Source organism: Varanus komodoensis, unplaced genomic scaffold, assembly GCF_004798865.1.
Source record: "Varanus komodoensis strain SLA01 unplaced genomic scaffold, ASM479886v1 scaffold14_3, whole genome shotgun sequence".
In the NCBI taxonomy this organism is placed as follows: Eukaryota; Metazoa; Chordata; class Lepidosauria; order Squamata; family Varanidae; genus Varanus; species Varanus komodoensis.
The window spans coordinates 1482995-1508719 of NW_025335439.1; the positions used below are offsets into that span (position 1 = coordinate 1482995).

Below are 25725 nucleotides of genomic sequence, written 5' to 3' on the forward strand. Positions count from 1 at the left end.
TAGAAGGTACCAGGGACATTACAAGAAAGGCCCTGCATTCCCTTTCTGGAAGAACCATAACTCAGAGGTAGAGCACTTGCCAGGTATGCAGAAGATTCAGACAATCTCCAGGTCCAAGAGTCGGGGAGCAGGGGATCAGAAGGCCCTCCAAAAGCAGAGAAGCCACAGCCTTACAGCCTTCCAATTTGAAGGCGGCCACTGGGACTCCAAGGAATCATCAGGGCTTGTTTAAGCTGCACTGTGTCCTAGGGGCTGAGTGCCTGATTGCCCGCCTTGGCTCAGTTTGTCAACTTGTCCAAACCCAGGGAGATTTGAGGCCTGTTGGAGGGTTCAGAGCAGAGGGAAATGCCATCTTTCCATCTTCATTGCTAGCTCAAAGAAAAACCGAGGCAACTACTGCAATAAGTCAATGAATACTTTCATTCTTCAAATGATTTAGCAGAAACCCTGGCAAAACTGGACTTGGGATGTCTTCACAGTGTCATCTCATTTCCCACAGTTGCATAATTGTTACAGTTCAGTGCACTCTGAGATTTTAAAAGCTTGCTTTCCTGTCTTTCAGGCCCCCTCTGGGATTTCAGTGGGTGGGGAAAATTGCATTTGGTCAGCAAAGGTCTTCAGCAAGCATGAAATGGGGAAATAGAAATTGACATCAAGACAAGGATGAACTTAGGCCTAATACGTAAACTTGATTCCTGACGTTTTAGGCTAAAATCAAGAGGGGAAAGAAATGGGGAATGACCTGTGTATAATGATGGGCAATATAGTACCCATCTTGAAGTTGTCACATCTGCACTCCAAAGCAATGAAAAGAGCTGCAGAAAATAGGTAAGAAATTACTGATGAGAGCATATAAGAAACCCCCACTTCTGGAACAAAAACTGAGGTTACTGATAATTGCTCTCACTGTCCTCTGTTGTGCTTTTTGTTGTTTGGTTTTTAAATATTGTTAAATTCCAACTTTTATTCTCCATATTGCATAACAATATGCAAAGTTTAGAAATGAATTGACTAGATGAGTTTTGTTAACCACCCTGAGAGCATCGATTATTGGGAAGGGCATGCATGCTTGCAAGAATGAGAAGATTTACAAGCTTTCCAGGGAAAGAAGCAGTGGCTTGTTTCTAAATATGAAAAATGGAGGAATGGCCAGAATTTAAAGGAGCCTAATTTGATACATGTGGGATCTAGTTGCTCTTCCAGGCTACAACCTTAAACACCGTTTCTGTCTAAGTCTAACAGAGATAAATCCCACTAACTGGAAGGCACAGATAACCACATTATGACTGCATGGAAAAAGAGGTGCAGAGTGGGGCACCCTTCATTTGCAAACCAGTCCTCAATGAAATCAATGAGATCAAGGTAAACTGAGCTGGTTTTCCTCTCATTTAAAAGGAAGTTCATATTTACCGTATCTGAAGGCTGCCTATTACTCTAACTTGTAAACTGTACACAGTGGTTTTCTTTTCCTGAAAGCAGTTTGACAAAACTCTGTGGTGTTTCCCCACCTCCATGCCAATGACAAATGCTGATGATGCAAACATCGTTTCTCTGCCCCTTTGAAAGGCCAAGTTAATCCTCTGTTCTTTCACTGAATCTCTTCATTTAAAATATAGAGGCTAATAGATTGGTTATTTAAGTACCTTATGCAGGTAAGATAGAGGGGAAAAATCCCTAAAACTCCTAGGCATTCCCCAGCAATCATGGCTGGCTGAGAAATATTGGGAGTTAGGACTTTTTTATGTTTAACATACACGAGATTAAAACTCTTAAAGATCTTGCAGGTCACTGTTCACAAGGTGTACAGTTCCAGCTAAACATTTCCTGTCCTGTATTATTTCAGTGGTAGAATTAAACACATAGATCTCCCACTGAAATTTCAATTGCTTTCCCTTTTTTTAAAAATTTTGGCCAAGGTTTGGCACCTCACAGAGAAGCATAGATTCAGATCATGTCTGAAGAGAGTGTCTTCTGACAAGAAATTTTAACAAAATACTTTAAGAATCCCATTAAAAACTGACTTTCATCTTATCACAGATACTGTTTGAAAAATCATTTTTATTATTAGAATAAATAGGAGTAAAACTTTTGAGGTAAGATTTCAGTAGCAGGAAGAAAGTAAAACCTCAGAGGATTTTTAAAAGTAAGAAAAAATAACAGCAGAATTGGAAACAAACGCCAGAAATTGTTCAGAAGCTTTTTTATGGCCATTAATGTGAAACAATTTGGGAAAGGTTAGATAAAAATGCATCACTTTATTTATCAATAGTACATTTAAAACCATAAAAACAGTGACTCAAACCTAGTTTTAAAAAACATTTACAATTTATAGCAAACATAATAATTTTAATAAAGATTGTCATCTTTATTTTACCTTGTTCATGAGATAATCAAACGAGCAACCAACAAGTGTAACCTGTTTCTATCAGCATATTGACCCATTTATCAGAATTTATCTGATGGGTTTTAAAGATTTAAGGTAGAAAAGAGTCAGTTTTCTGACAGCTAATAATCAGTGATAAACAGCAATAGCCAATCCATCTTTTCTCAGTACTGGCTCCTATTTGTCCATTTCCACATTTTTGCTGCTGCCTTGCATAGACATGTAACCACAACGTTTTCTACAACAATCAAAAATGTATTTTCTAACATTTGGTACAGTACATACTATACAAATAAAAGCTTCATCATCTGCTGTTTGTAGGAGTTTTACAACATAATGCAGTCTGAACAGGTAAGGCACAACATTTAAAGCAGAAAGCCTCTATATTAACCAGCTGGTAACTCTGGGTGTTTTGGGAGACACTTTTCAGACCCCGGTTCCCACGGCAGGCACTCCACCTGATTTGTTTCCATAGCAGGCACATTTTTGTTTGCCGTGAAATTTGCCCACAAACTTTGGTGCCACCCAATTCTGCAGCAGAGGGGAGAATGGGTTGGCGAGGGTTTCAGAAGCAGACAGGAAGCCTTTATGCATGTCGCCCATCCCTGCTCGACACAAACCACTCACAGCCCAGATGTGATCCAGGCAAACCAATAGATACCCTTTAAAACACCAACCTTATGCAGTTTTGCAGCATGTTTCATATAAACACACACTTGGAGCATGAGCCATGCAATGCGAAAAATCCCGTTGATTTCACTGGGGAAGCTGAATGCTTAGATTTTCCTCTTGATAGCTATACAGTACATACTCAACTTTCCCTAGATTAAAACAATGCAAGCTAGATGAGCTTAACTTTGGCTGGATTGTGCCCTACTGATTACTGATTCATTGGTGCATTTCATCAAAATCAGACACACAACAGACCATAATCAGCATGTCACTTAAAAGTGCATTCCTAGGATGGCAGTTTTGCTCATTTTAGGCTTTATGTATGCAGAAGGGTGTGTGCACGCATGCGCACACATACATGTGGGTGGGACCACTGAAACCTATTCTTCCCCTCCACAGTTGATATGTATGTTCACTAATGTTTAAGACCTTTGGGAACTAACTAGCACATTTTATCTGACCAGCTACTGCTGGACTTTAGCAGTGAGCCACTTTTAAAAACTGCCATGTCATTTTTATAACTTAGCAAAAAATCCCTGATTAAAACGTTGTTGCATTGCAAGGAACCCAAGACTGCCCACAAAGTTCTCCTCATCTCCATTTTATCCTAACAACGAGGTAGGTTAGGCTGAGAGTCAGTGACTGTCCCAGAGTCACCCAGTGAGCTTCATGGCTGAGTGGCGACTGGAACCCTCTCCAGCACTCCCATTGCTCCCTGTTGCTTTTTGCAAAAGCACTCTCTTTCACAAAAGCAATAAACATCTCCAGAGTATCTAAAGGGCTGTCTCATAGTTTAGAAAACCAAAGGGCCTTAAATTCTTTCAACATTTTAGCACCCTTCTTTACAGCCACTGACATTTAAACATTTTGCATAATCTAGGATTACAGATAGTCCACTGTAAGGCTTGAAATATGTTCCTTACTAAACCAGAGCCTTGCTGTACCTGCTCTCTAGAGTGACAGGATTTTTTGCAATTGATTAGCTGTTAGAGCAGAGTATAACATGACTAACATTTTTACCCAGAAGTAAGTCCCACTGTATTCCTATGCACACTTATCTAAGAGTAAGTTCCACTAAACACAGTGCAACTCAAGTGAATATATTTAGCACTTCTGCAACCCTCAACACAATTCTCTTGGAATTAAGCTTCAATAGTATTTAAAGGAACATTCTTTTAAAAATAGCTTAGAACTTGGAAATAATGCATCCCAAAAGAATATAGAAACATCCATTCACCAAAAATAGATTTGAATTCCTATTTACACATTTAAGCAAGTACTTAAGGGCAAACTACATAATGAGTTACATTCTTTTAAACTGCCAGTAGCAAAGTCCTGGCATTTGTTTAATCTTTAGGTGACCATGATTTTGATGTGAGGAGGACGGAGATCCTGGCAGCATCTTTTTGCTCAAGCCCCCATCAGTTTTTCTCTACCACAGAGTTCAAGATGTGAATGGACACAAATGTGGAATGCTGGCCATCAAACTGAACACTGATTGTCTGACTTGCCCTTTCTCTCTTAATTCAGGTAGCACATAGTCCTTTCAAATAAACATACACTGTGAATCTGAATTCCCTTGAATGGTATTCATGTCATTCTTCGGAGGAGAAAAACATTTTTAAAACCCTTTGCTCAGCTTTTATGTACCTGTGAATGCAGCAGTATATATTAAAGTGTCCATATCCATCTAGTCCCCTGAAGTACTTTGCCACATAAACCAGCCTATTCCATATATATGTATTCCAAAGTTTCTCTACAAACTTTTTCCCTTTATGCCTGGCAACCTGATCCTGAAAAAACTACTTGGAAATGAGTTCTATTGAAGCCAATATGACTTCCAAATACAGTATTTCAGACCAAAGCACTTCTCACTTGTATCTTTTACATTCTGCCATGAATGAGAAAGAAGACCAGCCACCACCCCTTTAAGGACTAAAAGCAAAAAACTGAACTTTGTATCTGGCATGACAAATATTCTTATATTATGACTTGATACAGACAACAAAAAGAATGTGAGGATCACAAGAAATAGAGGAGAAAGAGGAGTTACACTCCCAACATATAATGGCAAGGCTTATTGTTTAAGATTAACAGTGCAAACCTAGGCAGGCTAATTCAGCAGTAAGTCCCACTGTGTCCATCCTGACTTATCTCCTAGTAAATGTGTTACAGTAAATACAGTAAATGTGCTAGTAAATACAGCCTATCTCAGGAAAAAGAAAGTGAGATGCCATTAATAACATTCAAATGAACTAGCATTTGGGGAGGAAAAGAAATGGGTATAATATCCCAAGGAACCATGCATCTTTAAGATGTATAACTTCAGCACCCTTATGGCAATCATATAAAAATATATACACAATGCGTCCCTGATTAGAAATTCAAGTACAAAATACTTAAAGAGTTAAGAAGAATTTTTTTCTATAAAGAGATACAGAGAATAGAAGCACCTACATTTTTCAGGTGCATAGAATCATACTAACTGCTTCTTTCCTGACACAGATAATTCTTCGAAGCTTATCTGAATAACTTCAGCTTTCTCTCAGTACTATTTATGGACATGTCCAAGCAAATTCTAACACAGTTACAGTCCTTCCTCTACTTTTAATAATGATGACAAATCACTCATGGTCACACCCAGGCAGTTACCTAAGTGCAATTAACTCTGTCCTGGAATAGGGCACAGGTGTGTCAACATTATCACCTAACATAAATACTTCTGAGAATCAAGTCAATTTTCAAATAGTCCAAACACTGTTTTAGCAGTGGTGGCATTAGGGAACATCTCTCAAGGACTAAAGCCTTCAGTCTTTCTTTTGGAGCCCAAATCTCTGGGAGTCCCACATCTCCCACCACCCTGCTGTTGATGGGTACTTTCTTAAAGAAAAGCTCAGGGTCCCAAGGATCTTGGTTGCATCTGGTCCCCCTGGATTGGCTGGCTTTTTGCCTACATGTACTTCACGTCCTGTTTCCCCCTCCCCTGAATTTTCTTCATGGGATCTTTCAAAGAAATCCAGTGCCCTCCTCTCCCTTGTCCAGACATCCCTTTATACGATAGGGATGTCCTCAGGAGACAGCGTCCTTTGAAGAAACACACAAAAAGAGATTTCAGAGCATATGTAAATTAATACATGCAAATATGTGCCATTTTTTACTGTGGGCTTGAGTGCCAAGACCTTTTCTGTATCTGGCATCAGCCCTGCTTTGGAGTGCTGAGCTCAAACTGCTGCAACCTGTAGAGGAGTTCATTATCTGTGTGCATATTATATTTATACACATATTTATTTAAAATATGTGTTCCATTCTTTGGTTACTTTTTTTGAAAATGTCTCTGCAATCCTATACATGTCTATTCAGAAGTAAATTTTGTATGACTTTCTTCCAGGTAAGTGTGCATAGGATTTTAGTCTTACTCCAGCAATTGCCATGGACACACGTGAATTGCTTACTGAGTTTAACAAAGATCAAGTGGTATATAATAGTACAAATTACTTTGCATGATACTGAAATTATCCTAGGAATAATCCTGATGGACCCTACAGGCAGAATGTGATATAAATGTCCCTCTTCTAAAAAAGCAGCAGCAACAGCAAAACCATTTTAAAATTATGAAAAACATGTCATGAATTATACTACTATTTTAAAAATATATTTTCTGCACATTTTTGACAAGAATGTAATCTTTAAAAATGCATCCTTATACCAGCTTCAATGTAATGTCTTTTTCGTAAATAACATGCATTTTGATTGCTACTTTGCACCATAGTAAACTGCTGTTTCAGCCTAGAAAATTTTGCCCTGAGATTTCTAATGAAATAAATAACTAGGAGTCCAAAATAAGTTCATTTTGCTTACAGGACACCATCTTCATTTAAGAACATGTAAACATATCAGATACTTTGTCAGTTTTCACACCTAGCACCAGCAACAGAATTGGAGGTGCAGCAATCCAAAAAACAGCAGGGGGAAGCAAGTGTTCATTGGACTACATTTTTAGGCTTCTCCACATCCATTTCTGGAGCATCTTTGTTGTTCACTTCCCTGGAAAAATCCAAGCACTGGTTTGCATCCTTGAGTTATGCTCCAGTTATTGTTGTATTATGTCTCACTTTCAGACTGGCAGAGTTCATGTGCTTATTCTTGAACAGAGGAATGGTGGATGGATCGGTGGTAATCTTCTGAACTGGAGACTTGTTCTGATACATCATAGCCTCTTAGAAAAGGTCCAGTGTTTTGCTGTGCAAAGTAGTATAGCTGTCTTGCAAACATTGGCTCAACCTTAACAACAAATCAAAGAGTTAATGGGAAGATATCTAACACATTCATACTGAGGAATTGTCAGGATAACAATAGGATGACACAATGTGATGTAGTTCCAATTATCCACATAAAAAGAAATCAGAATGCTTTCTTGTTTAGCTTGTTCAACATTTTAAAACCTAACAGTACATGCTTTTTTCAAGCAACAGCCTTATGTACACGTTAGGGAATAAGCCTAATTGAAATCTGCACGATTACCTCTTGAGTAAAGATGCATTAGACTGGACTGCCTTGTCAATCATACAGAAACCTAACATAGTTTCATGTACATAGAAGCCTGTACACATGTGCAAACACAAGCAGCAAAATGAATATCTATGACCAGAGATCTGTCCAAAATGCAAAAGATTTACCTATGAATGCTGCCAAACTTTCTACCCTCAGTAGAGTTCTTTCTGAATATATGGAGCTATTTTACATCAGTGCTGCAAAGTTCTGGGGACAGCCAGCAGTAGCTCTTCCCACATCCAGACCTGAAGGAGCACTGACATGTTGCTCACTACTGTGTGCACAAAATGCCCACAACAGGACAGCGTTTTCAAAGGCAGGAGCTGCAGCCTTAGAGCTTCGCTGGATCAGAGCAAAGGTCTACCCAGCTCAGCACTGTGATCTCACAGTGCCCAACCAGATACCTACAGAAGACCCACAAGCAGGACACGAGCAGAAGATGTTACATTCATGCCCGTGCTCAAGCAACACAGAGCACAATGAACAGCCTGATCCATGGCCTGATCTTTTACATGTTGTGTAAAACTTTAAATCCTTACAATTGCGGTATATAAATGTTAAAATCCAAAATGGGTCCACCTTTGAGTGGACATGTATGGGACTGCACTATAAGCCAACATACTTGGATTTATGAAGCAGTTAGCTAATACTCTTGTTTAAAGAGTACACAAAGGAAGGATGCTTTTACTTGTAAGGGCACTGAGCACATGGTGTGCATGGTAAGCTGTAGAAGAGTATTGCTGCCAGTCATGGCTTTACTAGTGTGCATAATGTCACAAAAATGCCAACAGTATATGTATGATCTTTCATAAAGCCCCTTGTTTATAATTTATTTATTAGCTGTAATATCAAGAAATTTGATTTCTAATTTCATAGCATTTGAACTGTAAATACTGAGCAGTAACCCACATGCTGCCACAGATATAAATCACTGAGAAATTAGTACTGCAAATTGCCAGGAGATATAATTATGGAAGATTACATTCAATTATATCGCCAAGCAGTGATAATTAAAACTGATACCTTTGCTTCTGGTTTAAGCTGCTGATTTAAGATACACTCAGCTTTTATGAAACTGGAAATCACAATTCATTTCAATACTTCAAATGAGTCCATTTTTCAAACATATGAATATAAGACATTCACCTCAGCTTTATATATTCCCACCTACAGTCTCTTTAATGTTTCTGTACACACCTAGTTTTAAATAAACAGCATATCCTGTACTTACATGGGCCGTAATTTGTTTTCTCTGCCTTTGTGGATCTGGAAACTCCTCTCCAAAACATAACACAATCTGGAATCTAGGCAAGGGCCTTCCATGGTGGGCAAATGCTTGCAATTCTATAAAACCAACAGAAAATGATCAGACTGTGCTCTAAGCTGTATTTTTTTCCACTTAATATTATTTAAAACAGTTCTGTATTTTCATTAGATAAGAATCCAGGGCAGTTTACAACCATATAAATCAGTCTTCTCTAGCAGCAAATTAGGGGAGCTGCAGCCCAACACATCTTGAAGGGGTCAGGTTAGGGAAGACTGATAAATAATTTAATCAGTAAAATTGATGCAATAAGACACTAATATAAAAAAGCCATAATAAAGCAACAAGTAAAAAGGCTGAAATTGAGTGATTATACAAATAAACAGCCATGAAGCATGGTGTGAGGGACATTCAAAAGCTGAGGTGCCTCCATTGTGACTACATGATACATTTCCAAGAAGGAAATCACTCTGAGTATGATCTTAAGGTCTAGGAAGCAAGCGTGGATAGGGAGATGCAAAAATTTGAAGCAGAAACCTCAGAAATCTGAACCCCAAGCCATGTAGAGCTTTAAAGAAAGACATGCTTGAATTGGGCCCTGAAATAAATAGGTGTCTAGTGCTAATCTTTTAAGGCTAGAGTAATGTGGACAGACTGGCCATGTTGTTAACTACTTAGCTCTTACTCACTCTTCTCACACTTAGTAGTGATGGAATATACACCATACAGATTAAAGCCTCCACATTCCCTCTTCAGATGTTTAGCATCACCCACACCTTTTGCAAGAAAGCTACCACTGAGAAATCACATGCATCCTGTTCCCCTCCAACAACAATCCCTCCTCATTTTTCCCATTTTCCAGCAATGCTTCATCAAATAGATCTATCTCCTCCTTGCTATATATAAGCTCTTCTTGTCTCCCTCCCAGAATTTAATTCATACCAATACTTCACCACAATTCAAAAGAATCTGTTTTCAATACTAGGGCCAAATTATAGAGAAAGTGTAACTGAGCATGTTCAAAGAGTCGCCCTCACCACTTAAGCCAGAGTCCATGACAAAATACAAATGCTCAGGCCTATGCTGCAAAGGTGCTGCGGACTGAGCTTCATTAAACCTTCACAATTCACAATTTATTTCCTGAGTAAGCATAATACAGGCTACAGGCCCCTGTACAATTTCCTGGAGTAAGCCCCACTGAACCTATATATGCTTCTATAGGAGAGCAGCATTTCTCTCTCGCTCTCCACCCCCATATCAACTATTAACTGTTTTTATTGAAGTTTGGATAATAGCAACTGGCCAATAAAACAGCCCTAATTTCCTTCCCCTTCCACCATGTGAAACCACTTTCCCTAAACCATCGGATGAGGATAAGGAGAAAAAGAAATTTTCTTGTCTGTTTGCAAGGCATGCGGTACAATTCAGATGCACACCACCCTCTGCTCCTGTGGATTCCAGGATGTGCTGCGAAAGAATCAAAGAGTGCAGCGGAGAAGGAGCGAGCTCCCCAAGCCAGGAGCTATTTCCAGGGGAAGTGTAGGTGTAGAGGGGGTGTGAGGGTGAATCGGGTGCTCGCGGGCATTTCCTTCTATGAAATGATACAAGTTGTTTAAGCCCCCCACTGGGAGAGACTGGCCCAGTGCTAGTGTGCACAGTTTGCATGCAAAAGGTCCAGTTCAGTCCCAGGCAGCTCCAGGTAAGGGTACAGTTAGGGCTCGGGAGACTTCGCATGGAGTGCCGTGAACACAGCTGCCAAATTGTTTCCTGCAACCTGATGACATGCAGTCTGACCCCTCCTCTGGTCTAAGTGCTGTAAATGGTTTCTGTGTTCCTAACATTGTAAACTGTCTCGGGATTTTTTATACAAATGATAGATGGGATAGCAAATGTGTAAGTAAGTTAAACAAAATAACACTAATGTGCTGCCTGCACCTACGTGGGAGAAGTTGAAGGTGGAGGGGGAAATAAGACCTTTGTGGAGTCTAATCACATCGCTTGCTGTGATGAACTCACTGAAGTTCTGTAGAATTCAGAAGTTCCATTCGGGGGTGGTAAAATCACATGGGGTATGAAATACCGATGTTCGACCGGGAACACTCCCTGTCCTTCCCCCTTCCTCTTTAAACCTTCATTGCAACCAGCACTGAGCATGTAAGAGCTGAAAGACAGGAAGGAGCTCCCTTTACCTTCATACTACTCCCCTACTGGTCTGTCAAGGGAGTAAGTCCTAAAGTGTACTAGGCACTGAAAGTCTGCTCAGCTCAAGGGAAAGAGGCAGGCCTTTGGGGGTACTTCTGCTCTGGGACACAGCTCAGAAAATCCAGAGCACATGCCTTGGTGTCCCCCAGTATAACATGGCCTATGTAAGAAGACAGAGCATGTATATGATGAGGGAAGTAAGCAAAGAGCAGAATTAAGAAAGCAGAAGAGGCAAATGTCTAAAAATTCTACAAACCCCAGCTCATATATGAACAAGTTCTTATTCCTCCTTAATCCCTTGTGTGCAATTTCATGTACTTGGTCAAGTAATACATATTTTTACTTTGCTTAACTGCAGGATTATCAGAAACATTCTTGCGGCATGTTCAACTTCACTGCTGCTTCAGTTTTCCCATCTCCACAAGAGCTGGGATCTGAACCCAGAAATCATGATCAGGTGACACTTACCCCCCACTGCCAAAGCAGAGGAACTTTGGAGAAGGGCAAGCAAAGGCTTTCCTGGCTGTTGGCTGAGCTGCTGTGATACCAGAACCATCAGCTCATAGTTATTGAAGTGAGCATTTGAAAATTCAAACTATGATCCCTTGAAGCAAATCTTGAGAATGGCACAATAACCGAGCAGCAGAATGCAAGCCAGACTTCTAATACAAGGCATAATTCCAGAATAGGCAATGATTTGCCAGTTCATAAGCTGCCACAGTAAATCACACACTTGTAACATCCTGCTGTGTTTGGATAGTTTAGGGGGGAATCCTGTCTATTTGGCAAGACAATATAGATGATGGCTTACTTAGAGGTTATATTTGACGCCATAGCATACTACTGTTTTATAAGTAGTTGTCTGAATCCACACTCCATTTGAATAAACTGAAACTGGCTTCTACAGGGATAACCTGACCAAAACTCTTAAAGCAAGTATAAAGAATCAATCTAATACTAATCTCTCACATACTTTTGAGATAAAGTGCTGACATACAGGATTGTTTAAAATGATTACATCTGAGGTACAATAAGCCTGAACTATTTAATGGTAATTCCATTTCAAAAGCAAAAAGGCATAAAATAATCAGATCCAAATATTCATCTTGGAAATTCATGATTGAGGTTCAGAGGTGCATTTTGAATAAGCAGTCCATTGCAATCCATTTCTTCCTGTACCCAGTGCCCATTTCAATTGACAGTTGAGATGGTATGTTTGGGATTATCCAATGTAGTTCCATGGATGATTATTTGATTGTTGTGCATGCCAAGAGTTACACATATGACTAAAAAGACTGTAGCCCTGGACACATAAGGAAACAGACTAAATGGGCAACTTAGAGAAACAAGAACCTTAAGGAATAGCTCATCATTAAAGGACAGACAAAAATGTGCACTAGAAGCTGTCAGCCTAGAGCAGAACAAGCAATGGCCTCTCTCAGGTGAATGCTATTAGAAAGTGGGGGAGGGGTGTCAGTAGATTAGCTAATATTTTATTGTACCTTATGTATGCACCTGTAACAGGAAGATCATTCATTAGTGACACCCATCTCTCCCTCACCCTACTGCTGTTACAGGACAAAATGCAACTGTAATCACACACCTTAGGAATGACAAAAATGCATTGATAATAGCAACATGTTGAAAATTACCTGATAAAAATTGCTGGGTATCAAAAAGTTTGCATGTCTGCTCTCTTTCCAGCTTATTAGGCCTGTCACTGCAAAATGCCAGAGGCCCATCCCAGTAGATGCGGCTTTGACAAAGTCTCTTAGCATAGAGCCCATCCGGTGTCATCCAGAGTACCACTCCCCTTTCCAGGTGACTTAGCAACTTCTCTGTTGTTTTTCTCTGGCTGTGATCTTCTGGATAAGGGAACAGAACTTGGTCCAAGTTGCTGATCTCATAATTTTGGCCATGAAATATCCTACAGCCCTCAGGACTTGAAGTTGTGACTTCTTTTACAAGAGTTTCATGATAATATAGACAGATATGCAGTCGACAATCTGAAAGTATATTTATGGAAAATTATTGTAACATTTGGCACCAAGCAGTTGTATATCCTATAACATCTGCAAACAAGGCAAGACAAGTTGTGATTTAGTGGTAGGCTGAACTTCAGAGATGTGGGTTCAATACACTCCCCAGTTATACACTAATTGAAGGATTAATTGATCAAGTTATTTATCATTTATCATAATCTTTTCCAAGTTTTGTGGACGTAAGTCCTTCTGTGTTCAGTAAATGTGCATAAGATTTTAGTCTACCTTTTCAGCTTCAGTTCCTCCTTTATAAGTGGAAATTATAATGACCTGTATGTCAATGTTGTTACGAGGTAGAATAAAATTAAGATTCATGTGCATGCAAAAATGAGTGAACATTAAAAATGTGTAATAAAGCTAAATGCTACTAAGATTAACTCCTCTTATCGGAATGCCATATGCAGTGTATTTTAATATTCAGATTGGAATATACTTCTTCTAGTGTTGTTTGTTCTGTTCTTTATGGAATATACTTTTGGTCCACATATCAAACAATTATTATTTTCATCTCTATACTGCCCATAGCCAAAGCTCTCTCACAGCAGTCAGCACAGTTGTGGCTTGTATATAATAATAACAATAATTATTTCTTTTCTATTCTGTCCAATAAACAAAGCAGTTCTGAACAGTTCATAGAAATTAAAACCTTCAATACAACCTGATAAAAATATTAACATACAAAAACTTAAAATAATTTTAAACAGCTACAAATAAACAATAAAATATCAAACTTAAGATTGGACATGTACACACATCATTCCTACTGACCACAGTAGCAATAAGCCAAAGTGGGCTGGTTGTTAGGGGACGGGATTCAGCCTCACAGACCCCTTCCTACTGTAATATCCTATGAACCCACAGTTGACTCAACAGATGATCAGCCTTACTATAGGCTGATGGCCCTGTCCTCCTTCCTCTTTTTCCCTTGGTCCTCTTCAGATATTCAGCTGTCAAAAGACATCCTGTCAGCAGAAACCAAATGCAGGAGTGTTCTTGCAAATGGGGGGGGGGGCATGATTTCCACTCCTTCATGGCAAGATCCTCATCTCTTTTTGTCACCTCTGGAGTCCCTCAGGGTAAGACACAATTTGCATTTTACCTGAAGCTCTGAAGGACCAATGGATCAAACCATCTACTCCAGAACTCTGTTCACATGGTGGCCAACCAGCTGTCCACAGGATACCTCCCATCCAAGTCCTCCAATAACTGGTGAGACTCTAGGGCTTGGAAGCTTCTAAACACAAAGTGCTTGATAGCTCATAGGCAGCAATTCCTTGTTTTAGGAAGCGAGTAATAACTGCCAAGCTGCCGACCCAGACAGCAAGAGCTAAAATTAGCCAGCAAAGCTGCCTTTTTATCAGAATCTCACTGTGTTTTCTTAAGCTACTGAAAATAAGTTTATCCATGTACTGAAGGAGTACAGACCTGCAGTTGCCTATCAGCATGTATAGGTAGGGATGAATGGAAACTGGCTGATAAATGTACATAGGCACAGTTGATTGTGCACATTTACATGAACAATGTACTCAAGAGGAGAACCAACAGGCGATTCCACATATTGGCAGTTCAGTATAGTAAATCATCAACTGATGTATGTTGGTCAGACATATTTTATAGGCTTGCTGGTTAAAATATTTTGTATTTTGTTAAAATATTTTGTATTTTGGGTAAATTCACATAGCTGCCGAGTGGAATTTCCAGGCCTTCCCAAGAGCAATTAGCAAAAAAATTAAACAAAAATATATGAATAAAATGCAATAAAACAGTCAAAGAGACTGGAGATTGAAAAATACATTAAAAGGCCAGGAAATGAAGGCATACTGACCTCAAGCAAACCTGGCTACTGAGGGAAAGCCACAAATGGAGGCTGTCACAGAGAAAGCACTTCTTTCTCTCTCTCGGGTCCCTCACTGGTCACCTCATTTTTCTACACTGACTGCCCAACAGACACATTACCCAGCTGGGACGATGAGCTTGCAAGTGGAAATCCAGCATGCTGACTGGCAGAATTCCTCATTTACCGTGTCAGTTTGTGTACATTGTTCGTGTTTATATACTACATATAAAAGGGGTGTCATCAAAGTTTATGTATGCTCTCCATTCAACTTATATTTCTTAAAGAAAAACATATATGAAAAAGCAAACACTGATGAAGTTTCAATTCTGTCCCCTTGTTTGCAAAAGTTGAGGGGCATATCTGGAAAGTTATGAGAGTTTTCCCAAAAAGTCATTGTGACATGCAAAATGCTGAACAGTTTACATACCTGACAGTGGAAGAGCTTCACCAGACCTTATGCTTGGCTCTATTGGGATCCCAGGAGTCTGTGCCTCAGGTGGTGCACAAGCATAAAAGGTTCCAGTGACCTGACAACCTGTTTTCACAAACCAAAAAAGTTTATTTGCACCATGCTGCCACCAGTCCCAATCCCCTAGAGTGCTCCCCCAGCCTCTGCACAAGTGTGCACACCATTTTCCCAGTCCGAGAAACCTACTGTCCCTTTTGACTTGAATCTCTTTTATTTCTTTAAATGCTGTCTATGTGCCCTCAGCAGAATTTTCAGGGTACTTTACAAACCTTGGCTTCTGATAACACGTCTGCCTAAGAACAATCCCACGACTCAGCCACCTGACATGATTCCAGCCTGAGAACAAACATAGCACAGTAAAGGGAACTTCCCCAGTGGGGATCTGATCCCTGCTGGTGCTCCATCAGTAATTTTGGACAGTCCAGTGCTAATGCGATCACCAGTGTTGCATCAGTAGGCGGGTCTGCTGGGTCTCTTGGTGCTCCTATATGTTTTCGCACTAAGCAGCACCTTGCAGCTGCTTAAAGTCCCTGCCTGGCTTCAGGGGGAGAATGGCAGCACATGTTTAATTGAAATTCTGTGGAATTCAGGAACTTACTTTGCAGTAGCATATTTAGTATTTCAGCGCAATGTGTTTGCCCAGAAATAAGTCCCACTGATTAAGGCCAAGGGCCTGATCTCAATCAGGACTTTAGCATGCAGAAGAGGGCACTACAACTACAACCTCCCTCTTCTACTTGTCAGAGCATTTTTGTGCCCTAAGACAAGGTGAGGATTTTTTTTTAGTCCAAGAACAAATTCCAATTTAAGAAAGGTCTAAGGAGCTGCAGTCCATCTGTGGGCATGACCAAAGGCCCAAAGGTGAGTCTCACACTCAAACAGGCACGTCTCCTTTTGCATGAGCAACTCTTAAACCCACGCAGTAGTGGGCAGGGCTGAATCATTTAGCAGCTCCCTGACTGTGGCACCTCTTCCTGGCAAGGTAAAGCTCTTATTTCCAATCAAAAAGAGCACTAATATCTCTGATCAGGGCGGATGGGAAATAAGAGGTTTTTCCTAGGTGTAAGAGGGAATGGAGGTCAGGAGGAAACTGACTACCTAGAAAACTCCAGCAAGTTGTTTGTGGCCAAAGGGCCCCCATGCCTGTCCTAAGAAAACACCAACCTACAATGTCCACCTTAATTCTGCTCATGATAAATTGAGCAAAGTTGCCTGTGTAATAACGGAGCACTCCTGCTTTAAATTCTCCTATGCACACAATGCCTTAAAATAGTTTATATGGTTGAATAAGGAGAAGTCTGAACAGATGAACTAGGGGTGAGTTTTGCCCTGCCCAGGCTCTGCGCGGTCAGATGACATGTGGATATGCCCCCCAGTGTCATCACCCTGCCTCCCCATGAGGCCCTTCTTAGCTTTCTCTGAAAGGCACTGCATTCTGTGAACTGAGCTCAGAGACAGACTGCAGCTCTGCCAGCATTGACCCAATTGGGCATCTCTTCCGTGCACTATTTGTTGTCCCCATCAGGAAAAAAAAAGAATGAAGGCTTGGCTGGCTTTGGAACAAGTCCCCAGCTACACACACTTCTACTTCTCAGATACTATCTCCAAACCTCAGCCTGGAATCAGTGTGCAGTGCATAGGGAAAATCCATTAGCCAAAGATAACAGCAGGGCCTTGTCCCAGGAGGAATCCACAGGCTCCATGGGCAGTATTAGTCCCATGAACTGGAGGTTCCCTGTCCCTGGTATAAGCAAACCATGGTACATATGGCACTTACAGTCCACACTAAGGTGGGGATTAATCGGTGGTGCCGGATATGAAGACCCAGGGACACAGGAAACACATCCCCTCTTATGTTCGGATTGTTGGTGTGCATGCTTATCAAGCAAAGTGTGAAGCCATCCCCCAACCACTGATAGAGAACACACTGCAACTTTTCTTTAACTGTTTTATCTGTCTTTACCCCACACTTTTTAAACAGTAAAATGCTCTGCTTGTGCAAGGACAATCTGCAAATATTAGCATTTGAGTATACATTTGTAGTCATTAGCATAACAGTAATATTGCCCCATGTCAAAAATATCTGACTGTATTCACTGGAGTTCCATAAGCAGCTAATGGCCCAGCCCAGTGCAAGTTAGGCACAGAAAAAAGTCCTACAACATCCAGCATACTCCAGACAGCCATGCTGTCTGGGTCACACTGGAAGTTATAAAGCTTAGGATTGTGTCCTAAGTATATTTAATATAGTATACAATGCCCTTTGAGGAATTATCTGTCCTTTTAAAATAACTAGACCAATAAAGGGATTTTTCTGAGAAATATTAACATATATCTATGTAGAAGTAAGCCCACCTGAGTTCAGTGGGGCTTATTCACATGTAAGTCTGCATATGGTTGCAGCCTAAATTGTAGGCTGATTTTCAGGACACATTTTACCCAAATTAAGAATGTTTAAGTTCCATTCCTTGGTCAAAAAGTTTAACATGTACTCAGCTCTCCCCACTAAGATCTCTGAGATTTATAAAAGCTTAACTTTGCAATCTGTTGAAGCCAATTTGTTTTACTCATGAATAAGCATAAATAGGATGGAAGCTACAAATAAATGCATATAGTCTCTTTTATTGGACAGGTTCAATTATAAACTCTCCAAGTTTATAAAGTACTGAAGAATGACAGAATAGTTTTTTCAGTACTATAAAAGCTCTCCTTACATCCACCATTCATTTCCCTTATACTCTGTTGCACTTGGGTTTTGTTTTCTTTTTGAATTTGCATAGTAAAGCAAAGCAAAGTGTCTACTGAAACTGTATGGTTTTCTTGTTCCAAGTGCTCAATGTATTTGGTTAAGCATCGCAAGACCTCAGAACATTAACCACTTCCATGACCAATTGATTTCAGTGGGAATGAGACATGCAAGTATTGCCTTTCTCTTAACTGTGGTTCAGACAGAGCTGCATTGTACCCCAGCTCTCACTGTTGCTATTACCGTTCCCTTCAGCATATTGAGAGATGTTTCCCCATTTGTTCATTCACTTCAATGGAGAGGGGAGCTGCATGCACACAAAGGACCACAAGAAGCTGCCTTACACTGAGTCAGACTCTTTGTCCATCTATCCCAGTGCTGTTGACACTGACTGGCAGCGGCTCTCCTGGATTTCAGGAAGGAGGATCTCCCAGCACTTGCTGGAGATGCCAGGGCTAGAACTTGGGCCCTTCTGTAGGCAAAGCCGCCCCTATCTTATCTATGTTGTAAGCCGCCCCGAGGCTTCGGCGAATGGGGCGGCATAAAAATGTTTTAATAAATAAATAAATAAATAAATAAATAAAAGCAGAGCTAGAAGCCTTCACCAACGGGATGCATGTCAGAGTCATGTCCTCCCTTGAAGCGAATGAGGAAATCCACTTACTTAGTTTTTCCATGTTCACAACTATATACAAATAGAGTATAAGCATAAGTCAGGAAGCATCCATGACTTCTTTAACAGTATAAATAAAGAGGATCCATTACCCTGTGTGAAATACTGGGCTACTCTTACCATTCTGACATGCTGGAGCTTGCCAGTGATGATTGCGAGCTGCAAAAGGAACACTTGCACACTGGTACGAAATATCAGGGTGTGACTGCTCTGGAACATAGTCCCTCCAGTTACGGTCATGAGACATCATGTAGCTTGGTACCTGCATATTTTATCAAAATATATATATCTATATTTAGCTGTGATCAGCTATTCCATGCATATTTAGACATGACTGGATAAAGAATGCTGCTTATGAGACTTTTCTCTGTGCAGAGAAAATATTGTGCCCTTAAAATAATATAACATTATTATATGTCCACAGCATGGGAGTGCTCCTTGACCCAGAGCTACCCCTGGAAATCCAGGTTACAGCAGTGGCGAGGAGTGCTTTCCTCCAGCTTTGGCTGGTTCATCAGCTGCATCTTTACCTGGACGAGCACTGCCTAGCAGCGGTGATTCATGCCCTGGTAACTTCCCGGTTGGATTATTCTAACACGCTCTACGTGGGGCTGCCCTTGAAAACGGTCCAGATACTTCAATTGGTACAAAATAGAGCTGCCAGGTTGCTGACGGGGGCTGGCCGTTATTCTCATATAACGCTGGTCCTCTATCGGCTACACTGGCTCCCAATTGAAGTCCGGGCCCAATTCAAGGTGCTGGTATTAACCGACAAAGCCCTAAACAGCTTAGGTCCAGAATACCTGAAGGATCGCCTCCTTCCCTATATGCCCTCACACCCCTTAAGATCGGTGGGGGAGTCCTTGCTCCGGGAACCCTCTCTGAAGGAAGTACAGAGGGTGTCTACCCGGAGGAGGGCCTTCTCTGCAGTGGCACCCAGACTATGAAAAAAGCTCCCCAGAGAGGTCCGCCTGGCACCGACTCCCTACTCTTTCCAGTGCCAGGTAAAAACCTTTTTATTCAACCATTATTTTAATAATCAAGGGTTTTAGATGTTTTAGGTTTTCTTTTTCCTCTCTTCACAGTTACATTTTCCATTCCTTTCCTCCTTTTCTTAAATTCATGATGTGTTGCTTTCTATTGTTTTAATAATTGACATTTTACATTGCACTTTTATATTTTGTAAGCCGTCCTGAGTGCTTGTTGGAAGGATGGGATATAAATGCTTGTAATAAATAATTAATAAATAAATAATATTGTGCCCTTAATATAGAGCTGGCTTTCAAATCAGTAATGACTTTTTTCTGGAGACAGAAAAAGCTATCACTAGCACCAGGGCGGGTGCAGATGTGTTTTAACAACAACTCCCATCAGACCCAATTAGCATATCCAATGCTTGTGGATTATGAGAGCCGAAGTCCCAAGCATCTGGAGGGTATCACATTCTCTGCACATCAAAAGTGCAGTCCACATTAGGAGTACATTCAGAAATAAGGGCCATTAAGTTGAAAGGGCTCAGTCCTGGTATGTGATGCCAGTCCAAGTTGTAATTCTCCAATTTCCATATGGTTGGACCAACAAACTAAAAACAAAAGAAGAGATCCTGCCACTTCCCTCTTAGAATCCACACTAACTGAACCTACTTAATTCCATCTGTCCAATAGAAGGACTGTCTGATTTAGATGGACAAACTCCATGCTTAATCTCTCGATGTTCCAAATACTGAAGCTTTGTGTCCTTCTCAAGGACGGTATACAGAATGTTCCTACTGAATTCCCACAGAATGGCAAGGCTGCCTTGCACCAAGTCTCTTCTTGTTCACTCTATCAATGACAGCATCTCTGAGGAGCCTCAGGAAAGTTTTTCATAGCCTTGCTACCAAATAATTTTAAAGAGAAACCTCCAAGTCTTCAATATGTGACCAAAATATTACTATTACCTGGAGGCTGTTCCCTAAACATTTCATAGAAGTGTAGATCCTATCTGTGGTAGACAAGCATATTTGACTAATGCAATTGCACAAACTCAGAAGTGTTTTATTCTTCTTAAAAGTTTAAACAGTAACAGGGGGATTTAAGTATAGGAGACATATGAACATTAGCACTGCAACAGTAATAAAGCCAAAGCAAAACAAAACAAAATGGGAAAAGAGTACTACTATGGATACAAAGCTTCTGATTGCAGAAGCACCTATATTGATTTTTGGAGAGAATATTCCTTCAGTTCTCTTTCTTTCCTGTGCTTTAATCTTGCCATGAATCAAAACATGAAACAGGTACAGTATCTGTACATTTTCACCTTCTGGCATGGAAAACTAAAATAAATGCATGTTCTATACCTGAGATGGTAGCGCAGAGTATGATGAATTCATGGTGTAAGCATTATTCATAATCATCTGTGGATCTTCCATGCTTAGCTGTTTTGCACCTGGGTATATGTGGATGAAACAGGGTAGTTTATGACAACTTGTGAGATAAGTAGCTTTTTTACAAAAATGGCATATTTTCTTTCCATGTCCCACTTTTCCCAAAATGCTCTAAGGTACTTCATAGTGATGAGGCTCACATGTATGCTTTAGAAATTGAGGGGGAGAAATACAGCATGATGTCATTTGAAAGCGGCCTGCCACCAAAATAGGACATAAAATACATGAAAAATTGTCCTAATCATATCATAGCTTAGGATAAACTCTGACAGGATATTCTTGGCTATCCAAACTTTGAATTCACTAAAGCTCTATTCTCTTGTTCTCACGCACAATGTTCCAGTTGTGGGAAGGTGGAGGAAAGGGGAGATGCACCTACTGGTTCTGCTGTCAGTTGTGGCAGGCTCCTTCCACAGAAGTTCAGCCTGAACATATGATGGACTACAGGAAATGGGTTGCAGGGAACCCTACGGAAAGGGCAGGGTCAACCGTGTGTTCCTACTCTCCCCATGCCAACATAAGTTCAAGATTACATGAGAGTAGCATGCAAATAGAGCTTAAATGTTTTCAGTTTATTGCATCTGTGTACAAAAGAGTTCATATGACCAAATTTAATTGCTTGGAATGGTTATAGTCCCATTTACCCGTTCTTCCCCTGCCCTACCTTTTTTTGCTCCTTCAGGTACTATTCTGTATACTTTGTATGGATCTGATATATCCAGCTGGCTTCTTTCAACCAGTTCTTCAAAGTCATTGCTCTTGTTCAATGCGCAGCGCAACCTTGTCTTCCAAGTGGGAGGATCTGGCTTATCAATGCCTTCTTTGAACTTTCCTTTAAACAGAGCCCAAGCCTAAAAATATTGGCAGTGGTTAACAAACTAAAACTGCATCAAACAAAATGTGAATCTATAATCAGTGATTCAAACTGTCTAATGATAAGCATATTTGCTATTTTCCTGCTTCAGTGGTGCACAGAGGAGAAGGTCCTGAGCCAAAGGCAGAAAGGGCGGTGCCCGATATTTTTAATATATGAGCACACTGTAATTTGAAATGCTTACTGCCAGTAACTAAGCCTTGAATGAGACTTTTAGGGCTACAGGAGGGAAAATGGAGTGTAGCCATCAGGGAACCCTGTAAAGTTAGACAGACAACAGAGAATAAACTGCAGGCATAGTTTAGATCCAGCAGAGAGAAAAAAGCAGTAAGAGAATGAAATGCAGTCTTCATAGTTGCTATTAATTCTACAGGAAGAATCGGATGCTATACAGTATTCAAAACCTGTACATTCCCTGCCCCAAGTCACTTCACTGGAAAACAGCATGGAGTTGCTATGTGTTTTTCAGCACAAAGTCAGGTTGCTACGTCATAACCTGGAATCTTTTCTGTTTCTTAAAAGGTGGGAAGTCCACTTCCACCAGTATAGCTGATCCAGTGTAAATCTGGATGCAACCTACGGTTTTCAGAAAATAACATCTAAACCTTCCCTGAGTCTAGTCCATCCAATGGACTCTCAGAACTGCAGAATCTAAAAGATTTTTTAAAACCAAGACAGGTTTTTGGTCTACTCATTTGCTTTAAGACATGGTATAATGGGAGTTCTATTCACAAGTTACATTACTGTTGAGTTGAAAGGAAAAGATGTGCCATTTGGATTCTATCGGTGGTGTAAAGAATTAGTTTTTAAAATTACTTCTAATTAAGTATAATTAGCTAAATTCATTCCAGGAGAAACTGAACAGCATTGCTCCAGGTAATGTTGTTCAATAATAATAAATAAAGGAATTCCAGATAGAAAGCCCTACTAAGCAGTTTTGGTACTTGGTGAACTTAATGACAATGCCTGCCAACCCATTTAAAATAAGACCCATTAATATCTATGGGATGTTAAGGGTGTACAATTGAGAGCAGGGCTGCAGCCCTAATGTGGCAAGCCTTGGGGCAGTTGATCAAATGAGGGAAAGGAAATTATGGGACATAGAAGAAACCTTCCAAGTGTGACAGGAAAGTAGTTTGGTTGGCTTGTTAATTCAGCAACTTCTAACGGTGCCAGTTGGGTGCAGATTAGTCATTAAGTTTGCTGTGAGGCCTTGGCGCTCCCTGTCTCTCTTCCACCTACCTTGTAGAACATTGCACATACACTGAGCTCACCTTCATCCTTGTACATCACTAAAACTGAGAACTGCCTCCATTAAAAAAAAAATTACTGTTCAATTTCCAGTCACCATGTGCTCAAACTGCTCATGTGTGAACTATCCCTGGTTTTCAAAAATTAGCCCTGCTCTCATGCACTCATCCGCAGCAGGCTTTCCCTTCCTTGCTCCTGCCAAACAGTAGGCTTACTATCCTTGCATAAACAGAAGCATTCACATTCATAAGTTCATGCGTGCACGAAAATCCGGTAATAAACATACTCGGGGAGAAAGGATTTCCTTTTGATGGGGGTCACTCATACACAAACTTTAGAATGCACTTGCTTGGCTGGAACTGGTGTCCCTAGCTCCTCATTTGAAACAACCGTTGGGTGCCTGGCCCGCCACTGAGACGCCACCCGGGAACCGTCCAGCTCTGGGAGCTCCCCAGTACCTTGAAGAGCGCCGCATCTTCCTCGCGGTTGTAGTCCTGCTTGCCCGCATGCTTCCAGGGGATGCGAAAGATGCTCTTCTCCTCGTTCTCCCACACCAGGCCCGGGTACTTGCTGCTGTCAATCTGCTCGATCAGCCACTGGCGGAGCTTCCCGTTGCCGCAGCTCACGGAGCTCATCCCGCCGCCGCTCTCACTGCTGCTGCTGCTGCCACTGGCGCCGTGGATGCCCGCGCTGCTGCTGCTGCTGCTGCTGCCGCCGCCGCTGCCGCCGCCGCCGCCCTCCAAGTTCATGCCACGCGCCCGCCGCCCTTGCTGCTCCTCCCCTGCCGAGGGAAGGAAACGGGACCGTGAGCGCCGCTCAGTCACGTGCCACGCACCAGGCAAGCGCGCACGTCCGTGCCAGGCGCCACCAGCCCTTCCGTGCGCTCCCGTCTTTTCTTTCTCGTGGCGCGCGCGCGAACACACCTGCCACCTGAAGGGGAAAGGCTCCTTCTCGTGTGACACAAGTCCCCACGTTCTTTAATTCCTCTTTCCGGCCAAGTTAGAAACCCGCTCGCGCTAGTTCTCTCGCACGCTCGTCCTCACCCTAACCGTTTCCCCCGCTCTGTCTTGGCGCCCTCCAGAGGCGTTGGGCTGCAACTCCCATCACCTCTGGTCGACAGGATGGGCGCCGCGGTCCCGGCAGGCTCCGAGTTGCGGCGGGGACTGCCTTAAGCTCTCCTTGAACACCCCCTCCCCGCCCCACGGCTCGACTTGCTTGTCCTCGCAGACACGCGCCCGGCGAGGCCAAACTGCCAGCGCAGCTGCTGATCTCCCTTTGCGCGCACGACTGTTCCGCTCGCTCTTATCCTCTTTGGCAGCCCGCGCAGCGCGGCTTAAACCAGGCAACTCTCTTCATTTCGCACCTGCACCAACTCGTGTCCTCGCCTCGCCGCGGTCGCTCTCAGCGCAAAAGTCATCGGACACCCTTCGTCCCGCCATCCTTGCCAGACCTGTCCCAGCGCAGTGCGTTGCGCCGTACGTTGGCCCTAGTGAACACGAGGCCTCTCCTCCTTGCTCTGCCGAACGGGGCCCTGGACCTCTGAGCCCCAAAGTTCAGCCCCTTCGGCACTCCAGGTCTAACGACGGCCCGAGCCCTCCTTGGCCACAGGACCGCTTACCCCTCCAGCGAAACGGTGACAGGCATTAGCCACGAGCCCAAGCACCCTTGTGCGCAGAGACGCTCTCTCTCCCGCGCGCGCTCAATTACTCCTACGCGTGCCTTGATCTATGGCTAGACTTATTCTTTTCCCGTCGGCTACCCACATGGCCAAACCCCGTTTCGCAGAGGGATCCAGCGGATCCATTCTTCCCGCACGCTTCGCTCCGGCGCCCTTCCCCCGCCTTGCGTGCGTGCCCCTTCCCTCGGACGCGCGCGCGGCCGCCCCTCCGCTCACCGGGTGCGCTTCGCTCGCACGCCCCCTTCCCCTTCTCCGGCCGTCTCCGCCGCTTCCCTCTTCCGCCGCTTGGGCGGCTTTCCCGCTCGTTCGCGCGCTCCCACGCTGTGCAGCCAGCCGCCAAGCCGAGTCACGCCACCGCCTTGCCCTCCGCGCCCACGCCGCGCTCGCCGCTCCGCGGGAAACTCCTCACACTCACCCGCCAACGCCGCGCGGCTGTTGCCGTCATTCCCGCCCTCTCGCACGCAGGCACCGGGAACGGGCCGGCGCCGCCGCTCGGCCGCCTACTCGCCCTCACGAGCTGCGGGCGCCCGGACATTTCCCTGCAGCGGCGAGGAGGCGTGGGACGGTTCGCCGCCGCGGCCGCCCTCCGGAGCGTGTCCGGCCAACCCCGCGGAGCAGCGGAGCTGTGACCGGGCCATCGGGCGGACTTCAAGAGGGG

The 25725-nt window shown here is 42.5% G+C and overlaps 1 protein-coding gene across 1 annotated transcript; it reads right to left on the reverse strand.

Annotated features, from left to right (window-relative positions):
- Positions 1–6229: 6229 nt before the first annotated feature.
- Positions 6230–24102, reverse strand: IRF4 (interferon regulatory factor 4). Its single transcript, XM_044424541.1, has 8 exons — positions 23848–24102; positions 21929–22115; positions 21178–21266; positions 18960–19101; positions 15379–15486; positions 12725–13078; positions 8838–8950; positions 6230–7336 (listed from the first exon to the last, which is right to left on the reverse strand). The coding sequence occupies exons 1-8, from the start codon at positions 24022–24024 to the stop codon at positions 7193–7195; spliced, it is 1314 nt and encodes a 437-aa protein (XP_044280476.1). The 5' UTR covers positions 24025–24102; the 3' UTR covers positions 6230–7192.
- Positions 24103–25725: the final 1623 nt, after the last annotated feature.

What these genes read in the sequence shown, in the direction of transcription:
- IRF4 (XM_044424541.1), bottom strand. Translation starts at nt 24,024, where the DNA reads ATGAGCTCCGTGAGCTGCGGCAACGGGAAGCTCCGCCAGTGGCTGATC. An exon ending in ACTCTGCGCTACCATCTCAG is followed by an intron (nt 19,102 to 21,177) that starts GTATAGAACATG and finishes TAAAATATGCAG; the next exon opens with GTACCAAGCTACATGATGTC. An exon ending in TACCCAGCAATTTTTATCAG is followed by an intron (nt 8,951 to 12,724) that starts GTAATTTTCAAC and finishes TTGGTTTTATAG; the next exon opens with AATTGCAAGCATTTGCCCAC.